This window comes from Notolepis coatsorum (genome assembly GCF_963971535.1).
Source record: "Notolepis coatsorum genome assembly, chromosome: 1".
Classification (NCBI taxonomy): Eukaryota; Metazoa; Chordata; class Actinopteri; order Aulopiformes; family Paralepididae; genus Notolepis; species Notolepis coatsorum.
In genome coordinates this window covers 251,198,080-251,216,198 of record NC_140165.1, presented here as the reverse complement: position 1 = coordinate 251,216,198, position 18,119 = coordinate 251,198,080, and the positions used below count along the sequence as shown (strand labels likewise).

Below are 18,119 nucleotides of genomic sequence, written 5' to 3'. Positions count from 1 at the left end.
CAATACGTTCTCATTTTATAGCCTCGTGAATATAAGCGATATATGGGATTTGGACTAGTATATTTCCTGGAAGGCGAGATACAGGCTGCTAAGCTAATAACATTAAATCGAACAGCGTTTCGGCTATACAGAAGCTAAAGCTAAAACGCAAAATGCATATTGTCGGTATTGATGGTCCACCATGAATGCATGAAGGGGGGGGGGGGGCGTGGGACGTCGTTTCTGATTATTGATTACCAATAACCGCGTTAGCCTCAGTAGCCACATTCGCTGATCGGGTGGATGGCTATCGTAACAAGGCCTGATCAGCGTGTAATTTACGTGAAAAAGATCTTGTGTTATCCTCTCTCCATCCAATTCCTCTGCGTTGTGTAATTTTAATGGTCCTGACGTCTCATATACTGGCTGAATATAATCCTTATCTCTCCCCGTTAGTACGATCCGCAAACCATAATAATTCTCCACCTTCGTAAGAATTCGACACTTCGACACAGCGCAATACCTTACAAGGAAAAGCGTTGTTTATTTGATAAACGGAAGCCTCAGCTCAGATGTTAACGGATGGTATTGTCCTTGAAAAGTCTATTCAAATGATTTTTCGGTGTGTTCAGTCTATCGTCCCTCTGCTATTCAGTCCAATGGTGGTCAGGCCTGGTCGTTAGCCAAGACCCTCCTCGCGTTAGCCGAAGCTAATGATTGTGTCATTCTTCCTCCTCCCCCTCCCCACCCTCTTGGTGAGAGGAGAGAGTCTCTCAGTCCTAGTCAGATTGTAGTCTGCCCTTAGCCGCTCTTGGTCTGCCTTACACCCGGAAACACCGTTCGACTTATAGATCTTCGTCGTAGCAACGACGGCCCCGCCTTCTGGTTGTCATGCGACCTGCTGTCATGACAACTGCTAATAACCTTTCACACCATTAAAATGTTTCATTAAGATGACCCTATCTCCGCCCTGCTATGCTCTGGGCCCACACTCGCTGTCAATGTTGTGTCTTAGATTGGAATGTCAACATTCTCTCGCTGGCAGTGTGCTGCTCACAATCACCCTGCTTGCTCTGAACCACCTCTTCCACCACCGTCAGCCTGCACATTTCGACCCTTTAGATGCTCTCATCTCCCCCCAATCTATACATTACATACATTGAAAAACACCCAAAAATACCTGTTTCCTTCAATTGGCTGATGATATATTCCTTTACTGCATAGTGAATTCGGCGTCGCAAAAGGTATTCCAAGCTACAGGCTACACATATAGGATCCAGCTAACTGGAAACTCCATTGAAAGTAAAAAAATAAAAAAAGAGTGCACCGTTCTGCCACAGGGCACACTGCATTATCGAGACAGTGCCCCTAAGAGGATCTGGCTGGTAATGAACGCTCGGTGACCTTGAGTAGGTTATTAAAATGGAATAAAAGCCAAAACAACCTTGCCACGGTCATGTCCGTGGATGGCCCTCTAGCGTTGGATTCGAAACACGGACATTTCCGTGGTTGGGCGGGAATATGTTAAGCTATACAGTCTTGTGAGTCTTTATCTTTAAGTTATTCTATTGGGCGGCTGCGACAGGACTTTGGTTGACGCATGCCCAGTTTAACAATGTGAGGTTTGATTGAAAACTTTATTAACAGATTGATATCTAATTTAACGTACCCGTTAACTATACGAGTGGATAGATGGAGGACGGGCCTACATCTAACGGTAATAATAAAAACAGCATTATTAGACTGCAAACGAATGATGTATTGGTCTAATTTAACGTGCCTGTTAACTAGTGGATATAGAGGACGGGCCTACATCTAACGGTAATAATAAAAACAGCATTATTAGACATGCCATACATCTAACGGTAATAATAAAAACAGCATTATTAGACATGCCATACATCTAACGGTAATAATAAAAACAGCATTATTAGACATGCCATACATCTAACGGTAATAATAAAAACAGCATTATTAGACATGCCATACATCTAACGGTAATAATAAAAACGGCATTATTAGACATGCCATACATCTAACTGTAATAATAAAAACAGCATTATTAGACATGCCAATCCATCGAAAGAGCAGCTTGGACGCGCTGGAGAAAGCCTTTAACATCACCAAGTCACGGCCTGGGCATTGAACTGTCCCAACTCCCGGAACTGTCCGAGGTGCTGATCCTCTACTTGTTTATAGTTAACGGGTACATTAAATCAAATGTAACATTGGGCCATGCACAGGCCTTCTGAGCTCATGGATTGACATGTCTAATGAGGCTGTTTTTATTATTACCGTTAGATGTAGGCCCGTCATCTATTTATATCCACTAGTTTATTGTTAACGGGTATGTTAAATCAAACGTAATATTGGGTCTCATTTCCGAACGAAGTTACGACAATAAATTTCGCCTTAGCCAGATTTCGGCCCATTTAAGACATATTAGGGCTGGGAGTGGGAGTCCCCAAATTTTCCTGAGATCACATTTGATCGTGGCTGAGAGCAGATTTAAGAGTGCTGAGGAGCACTCTTAAATCTGCTCTCAGCCACGATCAAATCTCATGATTGATTGACTAATTTACAATGTCATTATAACTTGACAGACTGTGTTCTCATAGTGATTCCTTCACGTCAATGCTACAGGCCTCCTTGGAATTAATTACTTAATCATAATTAAAATAAATATGACAATATTTGTACGATAAGAAATTACGCATTTGATGTCTGACAAATTAATAATATGGATTCATCTGATCACAGGGCAGCTGCTTAACCATATCTGAACCAGCTATTTTGGACAAATGTATAATTACTTTAATTACTCAGATATTCAAACACAATTATGCAATTATTGTGAAATGATTGAAAATAATAATTATTTAATGCCTTCTGTGGAATTTGTATTTCTTATTTGTTACACATCTGTTTTAATGATTAATTATATACATTTGAATTGCAATGTATACAATGGGACAGACCTTTGTTTGATTGATTGAAAACTTTATTAACAGTTTGCAGAATGGGTACAGTACAGTACAGCTCAATTACATAAGGGGATGCAGACCAGAGAAAGAATTTCGTCTTGTTTACATCAGGGTCCCCCATTTTCAATTCATCATAACATATATGACACACACGACAGATAGACAGTACTGCTACATCTATACATTTATGACATACCAGATTTGCAAATACAGTACTGTTTGTGATACAAAAAGAGTCCAGAAAAGAGTACATTTGACGTAGAAACTGTTGGAGGAGGTTGAGTAGGAGGGGTGGGTGGCGGATAGACTTACACTGTACAAGCAAAACTGTACATTGGAATATTGACAACCATACTTGGTAATTTACTGTACATTGGAGGGGTTGATAAACCTATAAACCTGCATTCCTTTGAATATATCATTAATCAATTAAACTTATATTGAAATACACAACACCAACACTGAAATGACAGTGGATAAATAAATAAGAACTAAAGCTAATCGGTGCACTGGAAATAGACTGCATTAATATTCCATAACAAGTCTTGTGTGCGCCTACGAATGAACAGTAGCCTATAGTCTTAATTATGGAATAATAAGCCATACTGCGATCATTCATTACGCCCGCCGTAGGCTATATATATTATATTTCATTCATTCATATACAGTACTGCGCGCACGCGTGTGTGCGCTGCGGCAGGTGTACCGCGAGCTGTATATGATGCCAATACATTAATCTAGGGCTGGGCGATATGGCCAAAAACGTTATCGCGCTAAAATTATAAAATTATTTTCATATAACTCGATATCGATAATTATCGTCGATATAATGTCTGTCAAGTTTAATTAACTTATTATGCCCGGCGCCGATGGACTGGCTATTAATATACTTGTTTTGCTGCTGCGAATGTCTCGAGAGTCGAGTTGATGTCGTCATCAGTCCGCGCACGTTAGCAGTTAGCCAAAGCAAGCGGAGTATCTCATGACAATGTACTAAATATGACCCTAAAATACTCTGTTCCGCCCCAATACATTGCAACGACGTCCACCGTATACCCCACACTAGGGCTGGGCGATAAATAGGGGTGGGAATCACCAGTTTCATCACGATACGATACGATATCGATTCTTTGGACAACGATACAATATTTTCCGATATCACAAAGTCTGCCACGATACGATTCGATTCAGGTGCCTGCGATCGATATGAGACGTATTATATGCCCATTTAACACAATCAGTAACATTTAAATCAACAAAAAAAAGGCAATGGAAATATCATTTGACATTTTTATTTTTGATCTCTTCCAGACATTTAAATGAAAAACAATCTATTGTTTTTAATACAAATAGACCTCCTGTTCACTGTTTTTGGTTAGTTTTTCTTTTTTTCCCGATATTAATATCTTATCACAGCGCTGTATTTTGGCTGGAAAAGGCATATTGGGAGTCAGAAGGTGCAGTACCGGCCAGATTGCGTGAATATTAAAGGCAACCAACTTGTGTTTAGCGTTTCTCTGATTGGCCAATACGCCCATGTGACCACGGCAGCGCGAGAGAGCGGCAGCGCGGAAATAGGCTGTCTATTGCCTCGCGCTGCAGCGCGGAAATAGGCTGTCTATTGCCATTCTCTAAGTAAGTAAGTAAGTAAACTTTATTTGTATAGCACCTTTCTCAGATAAAATCACAAAGTGCTTCACAGAAGTAAAACATAGCAACATATATGAACGCACTACACATAAAACAATTCTGACACATCGTAAGCATAGGCATAGTTACAATTAAATAACTAAATATGAGTGCAACTAAAAACAAAACAACAATTATAAATAAATAAACAACGTATACAACCAGGAATTATTTAAAAGCCTGTCTGAATAAAAACGTTTTCAACTGTTCCTTAAAAGTGGATAGGGAGTCAAGTGAACGCATAGAAAGGGGGAGGGTGTTCCAAAGGGTAGGGGCCATAAATTGGAAGGACCGGTCACCTTTTGTTATTAACTGGGTCCGTGGGACAACCAGGAGATTTTGGTGGGAGGACCTAAGTGCACGACTGGGGGAGTAGGGGCGCAGTAAATTAAAAATGTACACATGGGATCTACCTTGGAGGGCTTTAAAAGTTAAAACAAGAATTTTAAAATGGACACGATAATTAATGGGGAGCCAATGTAGAGTGGATAAAATAGGGGTGATGTGGGCACGCCTACTTGTCCCAGTTAAAAGCCTTGCCGCTGCGTTTTGAATGATTTGCAAGCGGTTTAGCACAGATTTATCCAGACAGGTAAAAATTGAATTGCAATAGTCCAGGCGTGATGAAATAAAAGCATGGATGATCATTTCCATTTCAGCTCTAGAAACAACAAATCTTAATTTGGCAATGTTTCTGAGCTGATAAAAACATGACCGTGTGAGCTGGTTGACATGGCTGTTAAAAGACAGAGAGACACCTAAGTTCCTCACATGAGGTTTGACACACTGACCCAAGGGTCCAATAGAATTTTTTATAATGGGGATGATGTGGTCGGGAGCAATAATGAGGGCTTCTGTCTTACTTGCATTAAGCTGAAGGAAATTATCAGCCATCCAGCTCTTGATGGCATCGATGCATTCATTAATAATGCAAAAACGATTACACTCACTGGGCTTAAAAGAACAATACAATTGGATGTCATCCGCATAAAATTGATAAAATATTCCATTAAAACGTTTAATAATCTGGCTTAGGGGAAACATATATAGGGAGAACAGCATTGGCCCTAGCACAGAACCCTGCGGAACCCCACAGGACAGTGGGGTAGAGTCCGACATGAACTGACCCACTGACACAGAAAAGCTTCTATCAGCTAGGTAAGATGAGAACCATCTCAGTGCTGACCCAGAGATCCCAAACACATCATTGAGCCCACGCACCATAACCACATGATCAACTGTGTCAAAGGCTGCGCTGAGGTCCAATAAAACTAATAGTGAGTGTTTACCATCATCTGCAGCCATTACAATGTCATTGGTAACCTTAAGAAGGGCTGTTTCGGTGGAATGAAATTTCCGAAAGCCTGATTGGAATGGGTCATGCAGATTATGGGTTTCTAGAACCATGAGAAGCTGCTCAGCCACAATTTTCTCCAGCACCTTGGACAGCAGAGGTAGTTTGGAGATTGGTCTATAATTCTCAGGAAGAGAGGGGTCTAGGTTAGCCTTTTTTAAAAGAGGTTGAACTATGGCATGTTTAAAAAGGCTAGGGACAGAACCTGATGCCAGAGAGCGGTTAATTATTGACAGAATTGTGGGACCAATTGAGTTAAGGACCTCTAAAATCAGGGATGAGGGAACGGCATCAAGGGGATTAAAAGAGGGTTTCGTTTTGTGCAGCACTATAGAAACCTGCTCTAAGGTGACTGGAGAGAACGAGTCTAGCAGCGTGAGAGGAGGAGAGACAGTGGTAGGAAGGCTGTCAGAAAGGGATGAGGGGCAGATGCCTGCTCTAACACCACTGACCTTATCCACAAAATAATTCAAAAAGTTATTACAGTCAGTATAAGAATATACAGGTACACATGGAGGCACAGGAGCAACAGTCAAGTCAAAGTCAAACTCTAACCTTAACCAGCTCCTTAACAGCGCCTAAACTTAACCCTTCTAACCTTAAGCAACTCCGAAACAATGCCTAACCTTAACCAACTCCGAAACAATGCTTAAAGTTATGCCTAAACTTAACGGCGAAAGAATGCGAATGCACGTTAAAAAAAAAAAAAAAAATGAAGGGAATCGAACTAGCCAGCAACGAGCCGTAGGATCCACAGCCATGCAGCGTTGCCAATTGAGCTATTTCTGGATACTGAATAAGGGGCGGTTACTGGCATATAATGCTGCCGCGACGGAGCTCCGCGGCCGAGCTCCGCTCTGCTCTGCTGCTGATGCGTCGCCGCGGGGGCGTGGCTAGACGCAAGTTGGGCGTGGTTAGACACAAGTTGGTTGCCTTTAATATTTAGGCGGCCAGATTCTGTTAGTGGGGCTATCTCGAGAATGCAGTAACCCCCCCTCCTTCCCAGTCTCTCTATGGCTCTATCAGCTTAGCTTAGTTAGCTCACGCTAACGCAACGCTAATTTCGGTATTTAACGCGACGTGGGCATAAAGAAATGGCGAGGATGGAAAGCATGTTAGATGCATTTGACCCCTTGTGGGGAAAAAAACAACAGGCACTTATTTCGGGCAAAATAGGCGGACTCTGAAGCAATGCTGTCTAACGTCTACACACGCTGAGTTGCGCTGAGCTACTGTTGTTGTTGTTGCAGCCGGGTGGATATGCTCACGAGGGGATTTTCAAAATAAGAGTATCGCAATATGAATCGATCTTTTTACGTTGCATCGATCCTATTTGATAATTGATAATAGATCGATATATCGATCTGGATCGATGTATCGTCCCATCAGTGAAGGAGATGGCAGAGAGCGAAGGAGACCCGGAAGAGACCCAGAGGTAGGACTCACTCAACAACAAGGCTTGCTAGGCTAATTAGCTTGCACGGCGCTGTTTTATATATTTACGTGCCGAGTATGTGTGTGGCGTGAATTCTGAGGCCACGTTTATAGTAGTGTGGGGTATACAGTTAGGGATGGGAATTGATAGGATTTTATCGATACGATTCCATTATCGATTCTGCTTATCGATTCGATTCTTTATCGATTCCCTTATCGATACCTGATCAATTTATAATTTAAATAAATAAATTGGAAATGCAACAGAACTACATTTAGTCATTTAGCTGACGCTTTTATCCAAAGCGACTTACAAGTTCTGTACGACAAGCCATCAGGAAGGGCACAACTCTATCAGCTGAGCAACAATGTTCATCAAAGTGTTGAGTGCTACAGTGTAGGTTAGTTTATTAGGACAAGTGCATGACAGTACGGTTAGTTAGGGTTAGATATATATTTTTTTATTCAGATAATGGTTGAAGAAGTGCGTCTTTAGTCGACGGCGAAAGATTGGACGTGATTCGGCTGTCCTAACTGGGGTGGGTAGTTCATTCCACCATTGTGGGGCAAGGACTGAGAATAGGCGACTTCTCTTTGATGACCCTCCCGGAGCTCGGATAGGAGTAGGTCTGAGGCGGCCAGAAGATGCAGAGCGTCGGGGTCTAAGCTGGTTAGAATAACAACATGCAACTTGACATTTCTGATTGTCATTTATTGTTGAGCCCCCATGTCAGAAAAATACAAAAACTGTAAAAAATAAAACATTAACTATAGCCTACACTTAAATAAAATAATGTATTTGAGATTCTCTTAAAATGTATTTATTTTTTTATTCTTAAACGAATTTAATCTATTGAATAACAGGTTGTTATTCCTCTGACTTCTGTCTCTCACTCACACTCTCTCTCACACACACACACACACACGCACACACGCACGCACACACACACACACACGCACACACACACACACACACACACACACACACACACACACACAGAGAGAGAGAGAGCTCCCTCCCCGGGCCCCTGTCCTTAGTATTGGCTTGTGTTGCTACACGGACACATTTGTATGTTGCACCATGGTACTTCCTGTCTGACGGACTCAGAGTAGACTAGTAGAGACTTAGTAAACAAACAATCCGGCTCTTATTATATGTGAACTAAAGAGTACAAGGTTTACACAACAGTCCCCACCCGCTGTTTTATTGTATTTGTACCTGTACTATCCGCTGTCAGCTGTTTATCTCTCTTTGTGAGCTTGATTAAATAGCGTTAGCTCACGTTAGCTAGCGATAGCTCCGCGGCTAATTTTAGCTCACCCTAAACTAAATCAATGACTGTTCTAAAGCATTCAAGTAGTTTTCACTGCACATAGAAGTAGCCAAACAGCGGGAGCATTTCGGGAGCATATTACCAAAACCCAGGCAATTTCGAGCCCTTAAGGAATCAAATAGAGTCTGCCATGGCTACATGCTAACGTAACGTTATTGCGCAACTGTAGGCAGCGATAAGGGAATCGAAAGTCACAGGAGCCACACGGTTCCAGGCATCGGCCAATTAGGAACCGGTTCCCAACGGGAACCGGTTTTCGATTCCCATCCCTATATACAGTGGACGTCGTTTCAATATATTGTGGCGGAAGAGAGTATTTTAGTGTCATATTTAGCACATTGTCATGGAATACACCGCTTAGAAACAACAGGCTGGCTAGGATAACTAGCTTGCACGGTGCTGTTTTATATATTTACGTGCAGAGTATGTGTGTGGCGTGAATTCTGAGGCCACGTTTATAGTAGTGTGGGGTATACAGTGGACGTCGTTTCAATATATTGTGGCGGAAGAGAGTATTTTAGTGTCATATTTATTACATTGTCATGAGATACTCCGCTTGTCGGCTAACTGCTAACGTGCGCGGACTGATGACGACATCAACTCGACTCGAGACATTCGCAGCACCATAAGAAGTTAATTAAACTTGACAGACATATCGACGATAATTATCGATATAGAGTTATATGAAAATAATTTTATCGCGATAATGTTTTTGGTCATATCGCCCAGCCCTACCCCACACTACTATAACAGTTACCCTCAGAATTCAAAACACACACCAACTCGGCAGGTAAACTGTAAAATAGCGCTGTGCAAGCTAATTAGCCTAGCCAGCCTCGTTTCCGAGCGGTGTATTCCATGACAATGTACTAAATATGACCATAAAATACTCTGTTCCGCCCCAATACATTGCAACGACGTCCACCGTATACCCCACACTACTATAACAGTTACCCTCAGAATTCAAAACGCACACCAACTCGGCAGGTAAACTGTAAATTACGAAACCTAGCCGCATTTCTCGCAGACGCTCTCTGATTGGCACTGACTGGCGCTAGGTTTCGTAATCACGCGGCTCGCAAGACTCGCAAAGCACTTCCGCCAACTCATTTGCACACAGCTGCGTCACTAGTTGCCTTATAAGGAGCTCTGGAGGCGGTGTTTTGTATGCAAATGACCTGAACGGGAACGCGCTTTCGAGTTTAAGACTGAATGCCATTCTCCAAGCAGATATCAGATCATATCATTTGTGCGACCTTTTCAGCCACTTAAGACATATTACCAGCACGTTCAGGACTCAGAGTGAACTTGTCATTGATTATCTCTCAGTGGTTCCAAGATAAGTCTTCCAGAATATATCTTTGAAAAATTTTCGGGAATGAGACCCATTGTCGGCGGAGTAGGTCATGTTGACAGTCGAGTTACCGTTTTGTAGTTACAGTTACCGTTTTGATGGCGGTTGAAACTTTCGACAACATTCTAAAGCCAGCGCAGTGGTATATTCATGGTGATTTAACCGTGAGTGTATCATGAATATACTCGCGGCTTAGAACGCTCTCGACCAATCACAATGCGTGGTCCGACCTACCTGTTAGGGGTGGACGGTATGGTCTATAATGTATATCACGGTATAATTTGAAGCATAGACGGTAACGGTATACATCACTGTATCAGGGTTTCCGTTAGAATTTTTTTTTGCCGGTCCGTGTCCTGCAAGATTTCAATCTGCCGGACAAATGGGAGAAATTCCGGTCAGTTTACTGAGCTTAAAAACAATTGATAGGCAGGCTATATAAAGAATGACATCCTCAAGGCATGTAGATTTATAATATTTTAACTTAAAACTAGGCTACTTTTGCATATACAGTCATTATATTCCAAATAAAATAAGTCCCTCGAGACTCCGTGCTGCTCCCAACGAAGCGATAAAACAAATCCCAATAGTATGCAACTGCAGAGCCGCAGAGCCAGCGGCGCTTTCAGGTCCGGTCACAGGCCCGCTCAACAGCTCCACCCACCCAACGGCTGAATTGCCAATGGCTGAATTGGAGTATTGCACTGTGCGGGCACAGCTGTCAGCTCTGCGGCTCTGCAGTTGCAAGCTTCTCGCAAATCCAGCATCCAGCTCGCGCTGCCTAACTCAAATTAATTTCGACATCGCTTCACCAATAGTCGTTATCAGAACACTACACACATATCACATGTTCACAGCAAACTGTAGTTGATCACCAGGTATGTTTTATTAACGTAGGTTGAATAATTCATATAAGAAAAACGATAGGGAAATCTCTCTTTTCTCCACTGGTTAAAAATGCCAGGAACTGAAATTGAAACTTGCTGTGCGCCGCGCGTGATATGTGTTTATTATGAAATGACAATTGCGTGTTGACACGCCCACTGCGCGAAGCCTCTGTGCTCCTAAATAACTTTTTCCAGTTCGCACATATCTATTATCTATGACTAATTCTATCTATTTTTAGGGGCAAATGCGAGTGAAATAGTTGCGCTGTGGTTACATGACGTCATTGCTATTTTAGAGCTGCTCTACCGGTTACAAGGTATAGTCAAAATCCATATTGTAGAGCAAATTCATACAGTTTATACCATCCACCCCTACTACTACCTGTTGTATAAATATATTTATTACATGGCGTTTTAACATTCGCCAAAATGCTTGATTGTGATTGGTCAATAGCGCTCGTCAGAGGTCCGTTATTACTCGATAACGGACCTCTGCCGAGCAATAATGACCGCTGTGCGCAGCTGTAGCAATCAAGCCTACTGACACACACTGCATCAGTGCAGCCAATCAGACACACCTGCCGGCTGCTGGCGAAGCTGCCGGCGATGACAGCGGAGCGACAGAGGAGCGACAGAACAGAACAGCGTCTGCATTTGATCTCGTCTTGTCGATGGTGTAAAATGAATTAGGTATATTGTTAGTAAGTTAGCCATGTAATAAGCGGGATAATGTATAGCTATACTCTGTCATTGTCGCAAAATAATTGACCTTCACTACGTTTAAAGAACACCTCGGCGCAGCGCCTCTGTGTTCTAAACTCTGTGTCGGTCAATTATTTTGCGACAATGACCTCGTAGCTATACATTATCCCTTACATATAGCCACACCTTGTATTTCTCTCCCTCTCTAGCGGTGAAGAAGAGCAGGGCACAGTCAGGCGATGAGAACTCCGACAGCGACGGCAGCGCGGCCCAGCGAAAGAGCATGGCCGCCAAACTCAGGGAGCTGGGCTCCGACAGCGAGGAGGACGAGGACGCCAAGGACGGCGCGATCAAGAAGGACGAGAAGACTCTGTTCGGCAGCGACAGCGACTCGGGAGGGGAGGATCAAGAGGAGTGAGTGTCCTTTGTTTTCAGTCCATATTCGGGACGGGCGTTTGAAGGCATATTGGCGTTCCGATATTCTATTAGAAATATCTAAGCCCCTAAGTGGCGCAGTGGGCAAGACGCTCGCCACTAACGCAGGATATGCTGGGTTCGAGCCCAGCTCTTTGCGTTGCTTCCGGCTTGGCTGGTCGTTCATACTAATACAATTGGCAGTATTAGGGGGTGGGAAGCTGGTGGGTGGGGATCGGACGTTGTGGACAGCGACTCCTACAGGTCGGTTGGTGCGCCTGTACAGCAGAATCAGGAAGTATCGGGGGCAGCATGAGCCTCCCACGCGTTACTCCTCGCCACTGAGAGATCGCGCTGTGCAGGTGAAAAGATGCAACGGCTGCCTCCTCGTGTACCGGAGGGGACACGTGATGCAAGGCTTGGTCCACAATGCAGCCGACCAGTGGGAGGCATGGTCTAACAACGTTCGAGGCAGGGGAGGGTAGAATTGGATGATACGAAATTGGGATGGGAGAAAAATAGAAAAAATGGGGAAAAAAAGTAGATAAAAAAAAATGTTTCAGTTAACAGTTACCGGCGTTTTCTGGTAAATGGACTGCGTTCATGTAGCACTTTTATCCAAAATGCTTTACAATTTGTTCCTCTCATTCACACATTCACTCACACATGCAAGGTGCTTTTAATGAACAGTATAGACCGTCTTGACATTTTGGGGTCATTGAACAAAAATTATTGAGATATAATAATTTTTTCTCCATTTATTAGAGTTAACATGGGTTAATTCTCAGATACAGATATTCTATTTGAGCCTGGTATCCGACCGATATCTGTTACCAGTATCGGTGCCTCCCCAGTGCCGATGCTCTGGAGACGCGCTGGGGAGCGAGGCTCCCTGAGTGGCTCTGATCCTGTGCAACTAACTCAGGACGACCGGACACCAAGGTTCACAAGATCCACTCTTTATTTTCTTAAAGAGTTCAAATGGATCAGCAAATGGCAATGTTGAAGCTTTTAAGTAACTCTTAACATCAGATGTTCTTGGTGCTAAAAGTCAGTCTGTAGTAGTGATTTCTCTCTCTCTCTGTTTCTCTCTCGGTTTCTCTCTCTCTCCTCTCGCAGGAAAATGATTGCAGATATCTTTGGAGAATCGGGTGATGAGGAGGAGGAGTTTACAGTGAGTATGACCCAATGAAGAGTGTTGTATATATTTATACAAATTTAAAAAGAAATTACATCACATATTGTCTGTAAATGTTACACCTTTACTAGAGTTTTAACATTTAAAGGGATATTTCACTGTCATCAGTCTTACTTTCCATCTAAAGTCGTCTACTAGTAAACTAGCTGTTTGATGTCAACACCACCATTGATTATATTGGAACCATATTGATTCCAATAAAACAAGACCATTGAACCATGTGGTGACTCTTAAGTTGTTATAGTTTCTATATAATACATGCATGAAGCAAGTTGTTACATAGTGGGGCGGCTTTGGCTCAGGGGTAGAGCGGGTCGTCCAATGATCGAATGGTTGGTGGTTCGAATCCCGCTCAAGCCCATGTCCATCCCATCGCCGTTGTGTCCTTGGGCAAGACACTTAACCTACTTGCCTCGTATGAATGTGTATCCATGTGAATGAATGTTGGTGGTGGTCGGAGGGGCCGTAGGCGATGATTATTCGCCACGCTTCCGTGAGTCTGCCTCATGGCAGCTCTGGCTGCAATTGTAGCTTACCACCACTGGTATGACTGTGTATGGACGAATAATGGACTCTGTGAAGCGCTCTGGGTGTCATGAAGAGCGCTATATAAATCCAAGTTATTTATTATTATTATTATTATTATTATTATTATTGTTTCTATATAATATATAAATGAACCATGTGGTGACTCTTAAGTTGTTACAGATGTCTTTGTAATGCATATAGATACACAGATGTAAGTTCCATACTAATGGCTAATAACAATGACTTAACCATTACTGCTGTGGAATATCTTGCCTGCAGAAAGGAGGCTGGGCGAAACTGTTGTATCTTAAAGGGGAACTCCAACATTTTGGGAAATTAGCTTATTTAACATCTTCCCTGGAGTTAGACAAGAAGATACATACCTTTTTTGTCTCTGTGCGTGCATTTTAGCTTTGGGAATAGACGCTCCGTTAGCATAGCTTAGCTTCATCACTGGAAGTGAGGCAGGACAGTAGCCTTACAGTGCCTTACAGTGTATTGCAAGGTCTGACATTGACCAAATTTGATATGCATGACCTTGGTGGGCTCTAGGTCAACTCCTGAAAAGGGGGTCAATGTCAGACCTTGCAATCAAAAGTTAGGGGGCGCACTGAAATTATGGCAAGGGTTATTAGCCCCCTAACTTTTGATTGCAAAGTCTGACATTGACCCCCTTTTCAGGAGTTGACCTAGAGCCCACCAAGGTCATGCATATCAAGTTTGGTCAATGTCAGACCTTGCAATACACTGTAAGGCACTGTAAGGCTACTGTCCTGCCTCACTTCCAGTGATGAAGCTAAGCTATGCTAACGGAGTGTCTATTCCCAAAGCTAAAATGCATGCACAGAGACAAAAAAGGTATGTATCTTCTTGTCTAACTCCAGGGAAGATGTTAAATACCGTAATTCCTCTAATAGTAACCCCGGCTTGTATTTGTTTCAACTGTAGCGGGTACCAGGCTTGTATTAGGAGGAGGCCTGTATAAGAGGGAGTAGGGCTGGGCGATATGACGATATTATATAAATATCGGGTACAGTTCATTAACGATACACTTTTTAAACGTATCGTGGATATCGTGATGTTTTGCCCAAGAGGCTTGTGTTGCGTCAATCTGGTCCACACGTTGACACTTTTGAACAGCGCCGCCCCACACACACTACTGCATCAAAAGTTACTACTTATGATAACAAAGGCATTCGTTTTGTGGCATTGACGTTATATAGTTACACTTTCAATAACATCAGCGTATTTACATAGCAACGACCGAGGTCGACCTAGATATAGCAAGCATTAGCCGTTCATATCTCAGCCCGTGCTGACTCCGTTGTGCCCATTCTGCGGTCTGTTAATAACGTTTTCAATCAGACAGATGTATGGAAATGCTTTTATTATAACATCCGTTACAGTAAAATCATTATGCCTCCAGTCGTTTAGTCATTCTGCAGAGCTAAAAGGTAAAAGTCGGCCGCGGCGAGCTACCGCTGCCATTGTTGTTTTCATTGAGCTCTCCAATAGCGGAAGTAAAAAATTAATACGCGCTTGCCGATTGGTGCTAAGAACAGCAGGGCGGGTGCAAGCGATGTGACGTAATTGGCAGACGCGACTGTCAATCAAACTGATTCTGTTTGCCGACTGAATGAATATAAACGTTATTAACAGATTGCAGCATAGGTACAATACAGTACAGCTCAATACAACAACAGTCAACAGTGGACTGGAGGATGCAGACCAGAGAAAGACTTTCGTCTTGTTTACATCAGGGTCCCCCATTTTCAATTCATCATATTTCGTATCTAAATCATATAATATCTCATTGCTAAATATATGCAATATATAATCTAATAATCCAATAATCTAAATCTAATATATAATATAAAAATGCTAAATGCATGGGTATTTTATTTTGTCTTTAATGTTAGCTTGCAAACTCAAATACTGTCTTGGTAAGCCTCATAATGAATTGTTTGGGGGAAAAAAAGAAAAACATCGTGATGCGTATCGTGTATCGCCGAAAGGTCAGAAAATATCGTGATATCATATTTAGGGATGCCCCCCGGACCCCGGTTTTAAATGGGAACCGGTACTATATTAGAAAATACCGGAGTATTTATAAGCTCCGACGTCCTCGGTACTGCTATCGATACTCTAGAGAAATTATTATTATTATTATTATTATTATTATTATTATTTAAAAGTTGCAAACGATCTATCCTCTCTCTGTCTCTGCACGAGAAGCGAGCCACAGCGAGTCATTATTACACACACTCCTCGCGAGTCGCTCGCTAGTAGTGCTACATACGGGTACTCCTTAATGAAAGTTCTCCGTGCTGAAGCGCACTGCACACAGACACAGACAGCTCTGAGTCTGCATGCACCGTGACTCGTGATGGCGGATAGAGCGAAGCGTTCTAAAGAAAGTATGGATATACAACGCACGTTGCCACAAGTGCAACAAAACATTTGCCAGTAAGGGTGGCAATACGAGCAATTTATCAAAACATCTGTTGGCAAAACATGATATTAGTGTGCAGAAATGCGCGTATTCGACTGCCTTGCGCGCAGTGTTCCATCTGCATCCACGTCCACTGCCGCCGGTAAGCCAAGATACGGAGTTTCCTAGGCTAATAACGAATTATTACAAATAGGCTAATAAACAAAATAATTGTTTAGCTACAAATACTACAATCTAAACTTTTTATAGATCGTCAAGCTGAGGCGTCAGCCACCAATGTGTCCCAGGCCAGTGAGCCCAGGGCCACCACACATCTTCCCTCTACCTCCCTCCACCACCCAAAGTCCTTTCACCCTAGCAGCTAGAGGAAGGATGACAGAGGATAGGGTGAACGAGTGTCACAGTTCTGTTAGCCTTTTGCATTTGTTGTTTATTATAAAAAGTCTATAATTCAGAGTCGGACACATTTAAAACATTGTTGCTGCTGTTGCTGAAGAAATTATATTCATTTATTATATTTATTTATAAAGTTATATAAAAGAACATTGCTGCTGCTGTTGCTGAAGAAATTATATTTATTTATAATACTTATTTATAAAGTTGTATTTATAAATAATAAAGCAATGTTGATTCTGTTCTTAATTAATTGTCTTTTTTTCTTGCAAAAAAAGAACCAAAAAGAACCGATAAGAGTATCGATAAAGTACCGAACCGTTAAGCAGTATCGATAAGAGTAGTAGTATCGATAAAATCCTAACGATACCCATCCCTAATCATATTTCGGCCATATCGCCCAGCCCTAAGAGGGAGGCCTATATTTCAAATTTTCAAACGGATCATAATGAATAAATCAACATTTTGTGTCAGTTTGAACCCAGTAAAATGTACTGGGTTCATTTATTGAAACCAAGTACTGTATGAAATAGTAAACAGTGCAATTACAGGTGGTCACTGGTCATTTCAACGTTTTCAAAGTGAAATCAAGTAACTAGCTCAGTATGCAGCTCAGTATATTAGTAACCCGGCTTGTATTAGGAGGCCGGCTTATAATTGCTTAGCTCAAGAGCGCACCCGGCCATTAATAGAGACCCGGCTTGTATTTGAGACCCGGTTACTATTAGAGGAATTACGGTAAGCTAATTTCCCAAAATGTTGGAGTTCCCCTTTAACTTACATTTTCATTCAATCTTATTTTGACTCATGTGTTTGACTCTGTTAGATTTTTATGGCTCATTTTGAGTCTTTAATCCGTTTTTGTGTGTGAAGTGCGAAAAATTCAAAGTGCTGTATAAGTAAAGTTGTGATGTCACTTTCTGTCCTCAGGGGTTCAACCAGGAGGACCTGGAGGGCGAGAAGGGCCAGCCCAAAGCAGGAAAGGAGCAGGTGCAGGAGGAGTCCGACTCCGACGAGGGCGTCGACAGGGGCGGCCATGAGTGAGTCAATCAAACCACCTTTCTCCCAAAACAAACGGTCATTGAGCCTGTGCACGGAACAACCATGCAAGTCAGTTCTCGCATGTGTTGTACAGCCCATGTATTTGCAGTTGTGAAGTTACTCTAAATCACTTGGGTATATCACAAGAAACTACTCGACCTCTACTGTCTAACTATGAATGAACACAACACTCTTAACTTACCATATTTACATAATAAAGTACTCAACCTCTACTGTCTTTTTAACTATGAATGAACACAACACTAACTTATCATATTTAAATAATAAACTACTCAACCTCTACTGTCTAACTATGAATGAACACAACACTATAACTGAACTTAAACAGAGTTAGATGGTTCTTTGTCTGAGGTAA

The 18,119-nt window shown here is 42.2% G+C and overlaps 1 protein-coding gene across 2 annotated transcripts in view; it reads left to right on the top strand.

Annotated features, from left to right (window-relative positions):
• The window catches only part of iws1 (interacts with SUPT6H, CTD assembly factor 1), an 87,541-nt gene that overhangs the window by 14,545 nt on the left and 54,877 nt on the right, over positions 1-18,119 (top strand). For both annotated transcript variants that reach the window (XM_084334276.1, XM_084334275.1), the window contains exons 5-7: positions 11,927-12,131; positions 13,251-13,305; positions 17,633-17,742. In XM_084334276.1, the coding sequence (XP_084190402.1) occupies positions 11,927-12,131; positions 13,251-13,305; positions 17,633-17,742 (370 nt within the window). The remainder of the gene's footprint in view (positions 1-11,926; positions 12,132-13,250; positions 13,306-17,632; positions 17,743-18,119) is intronic.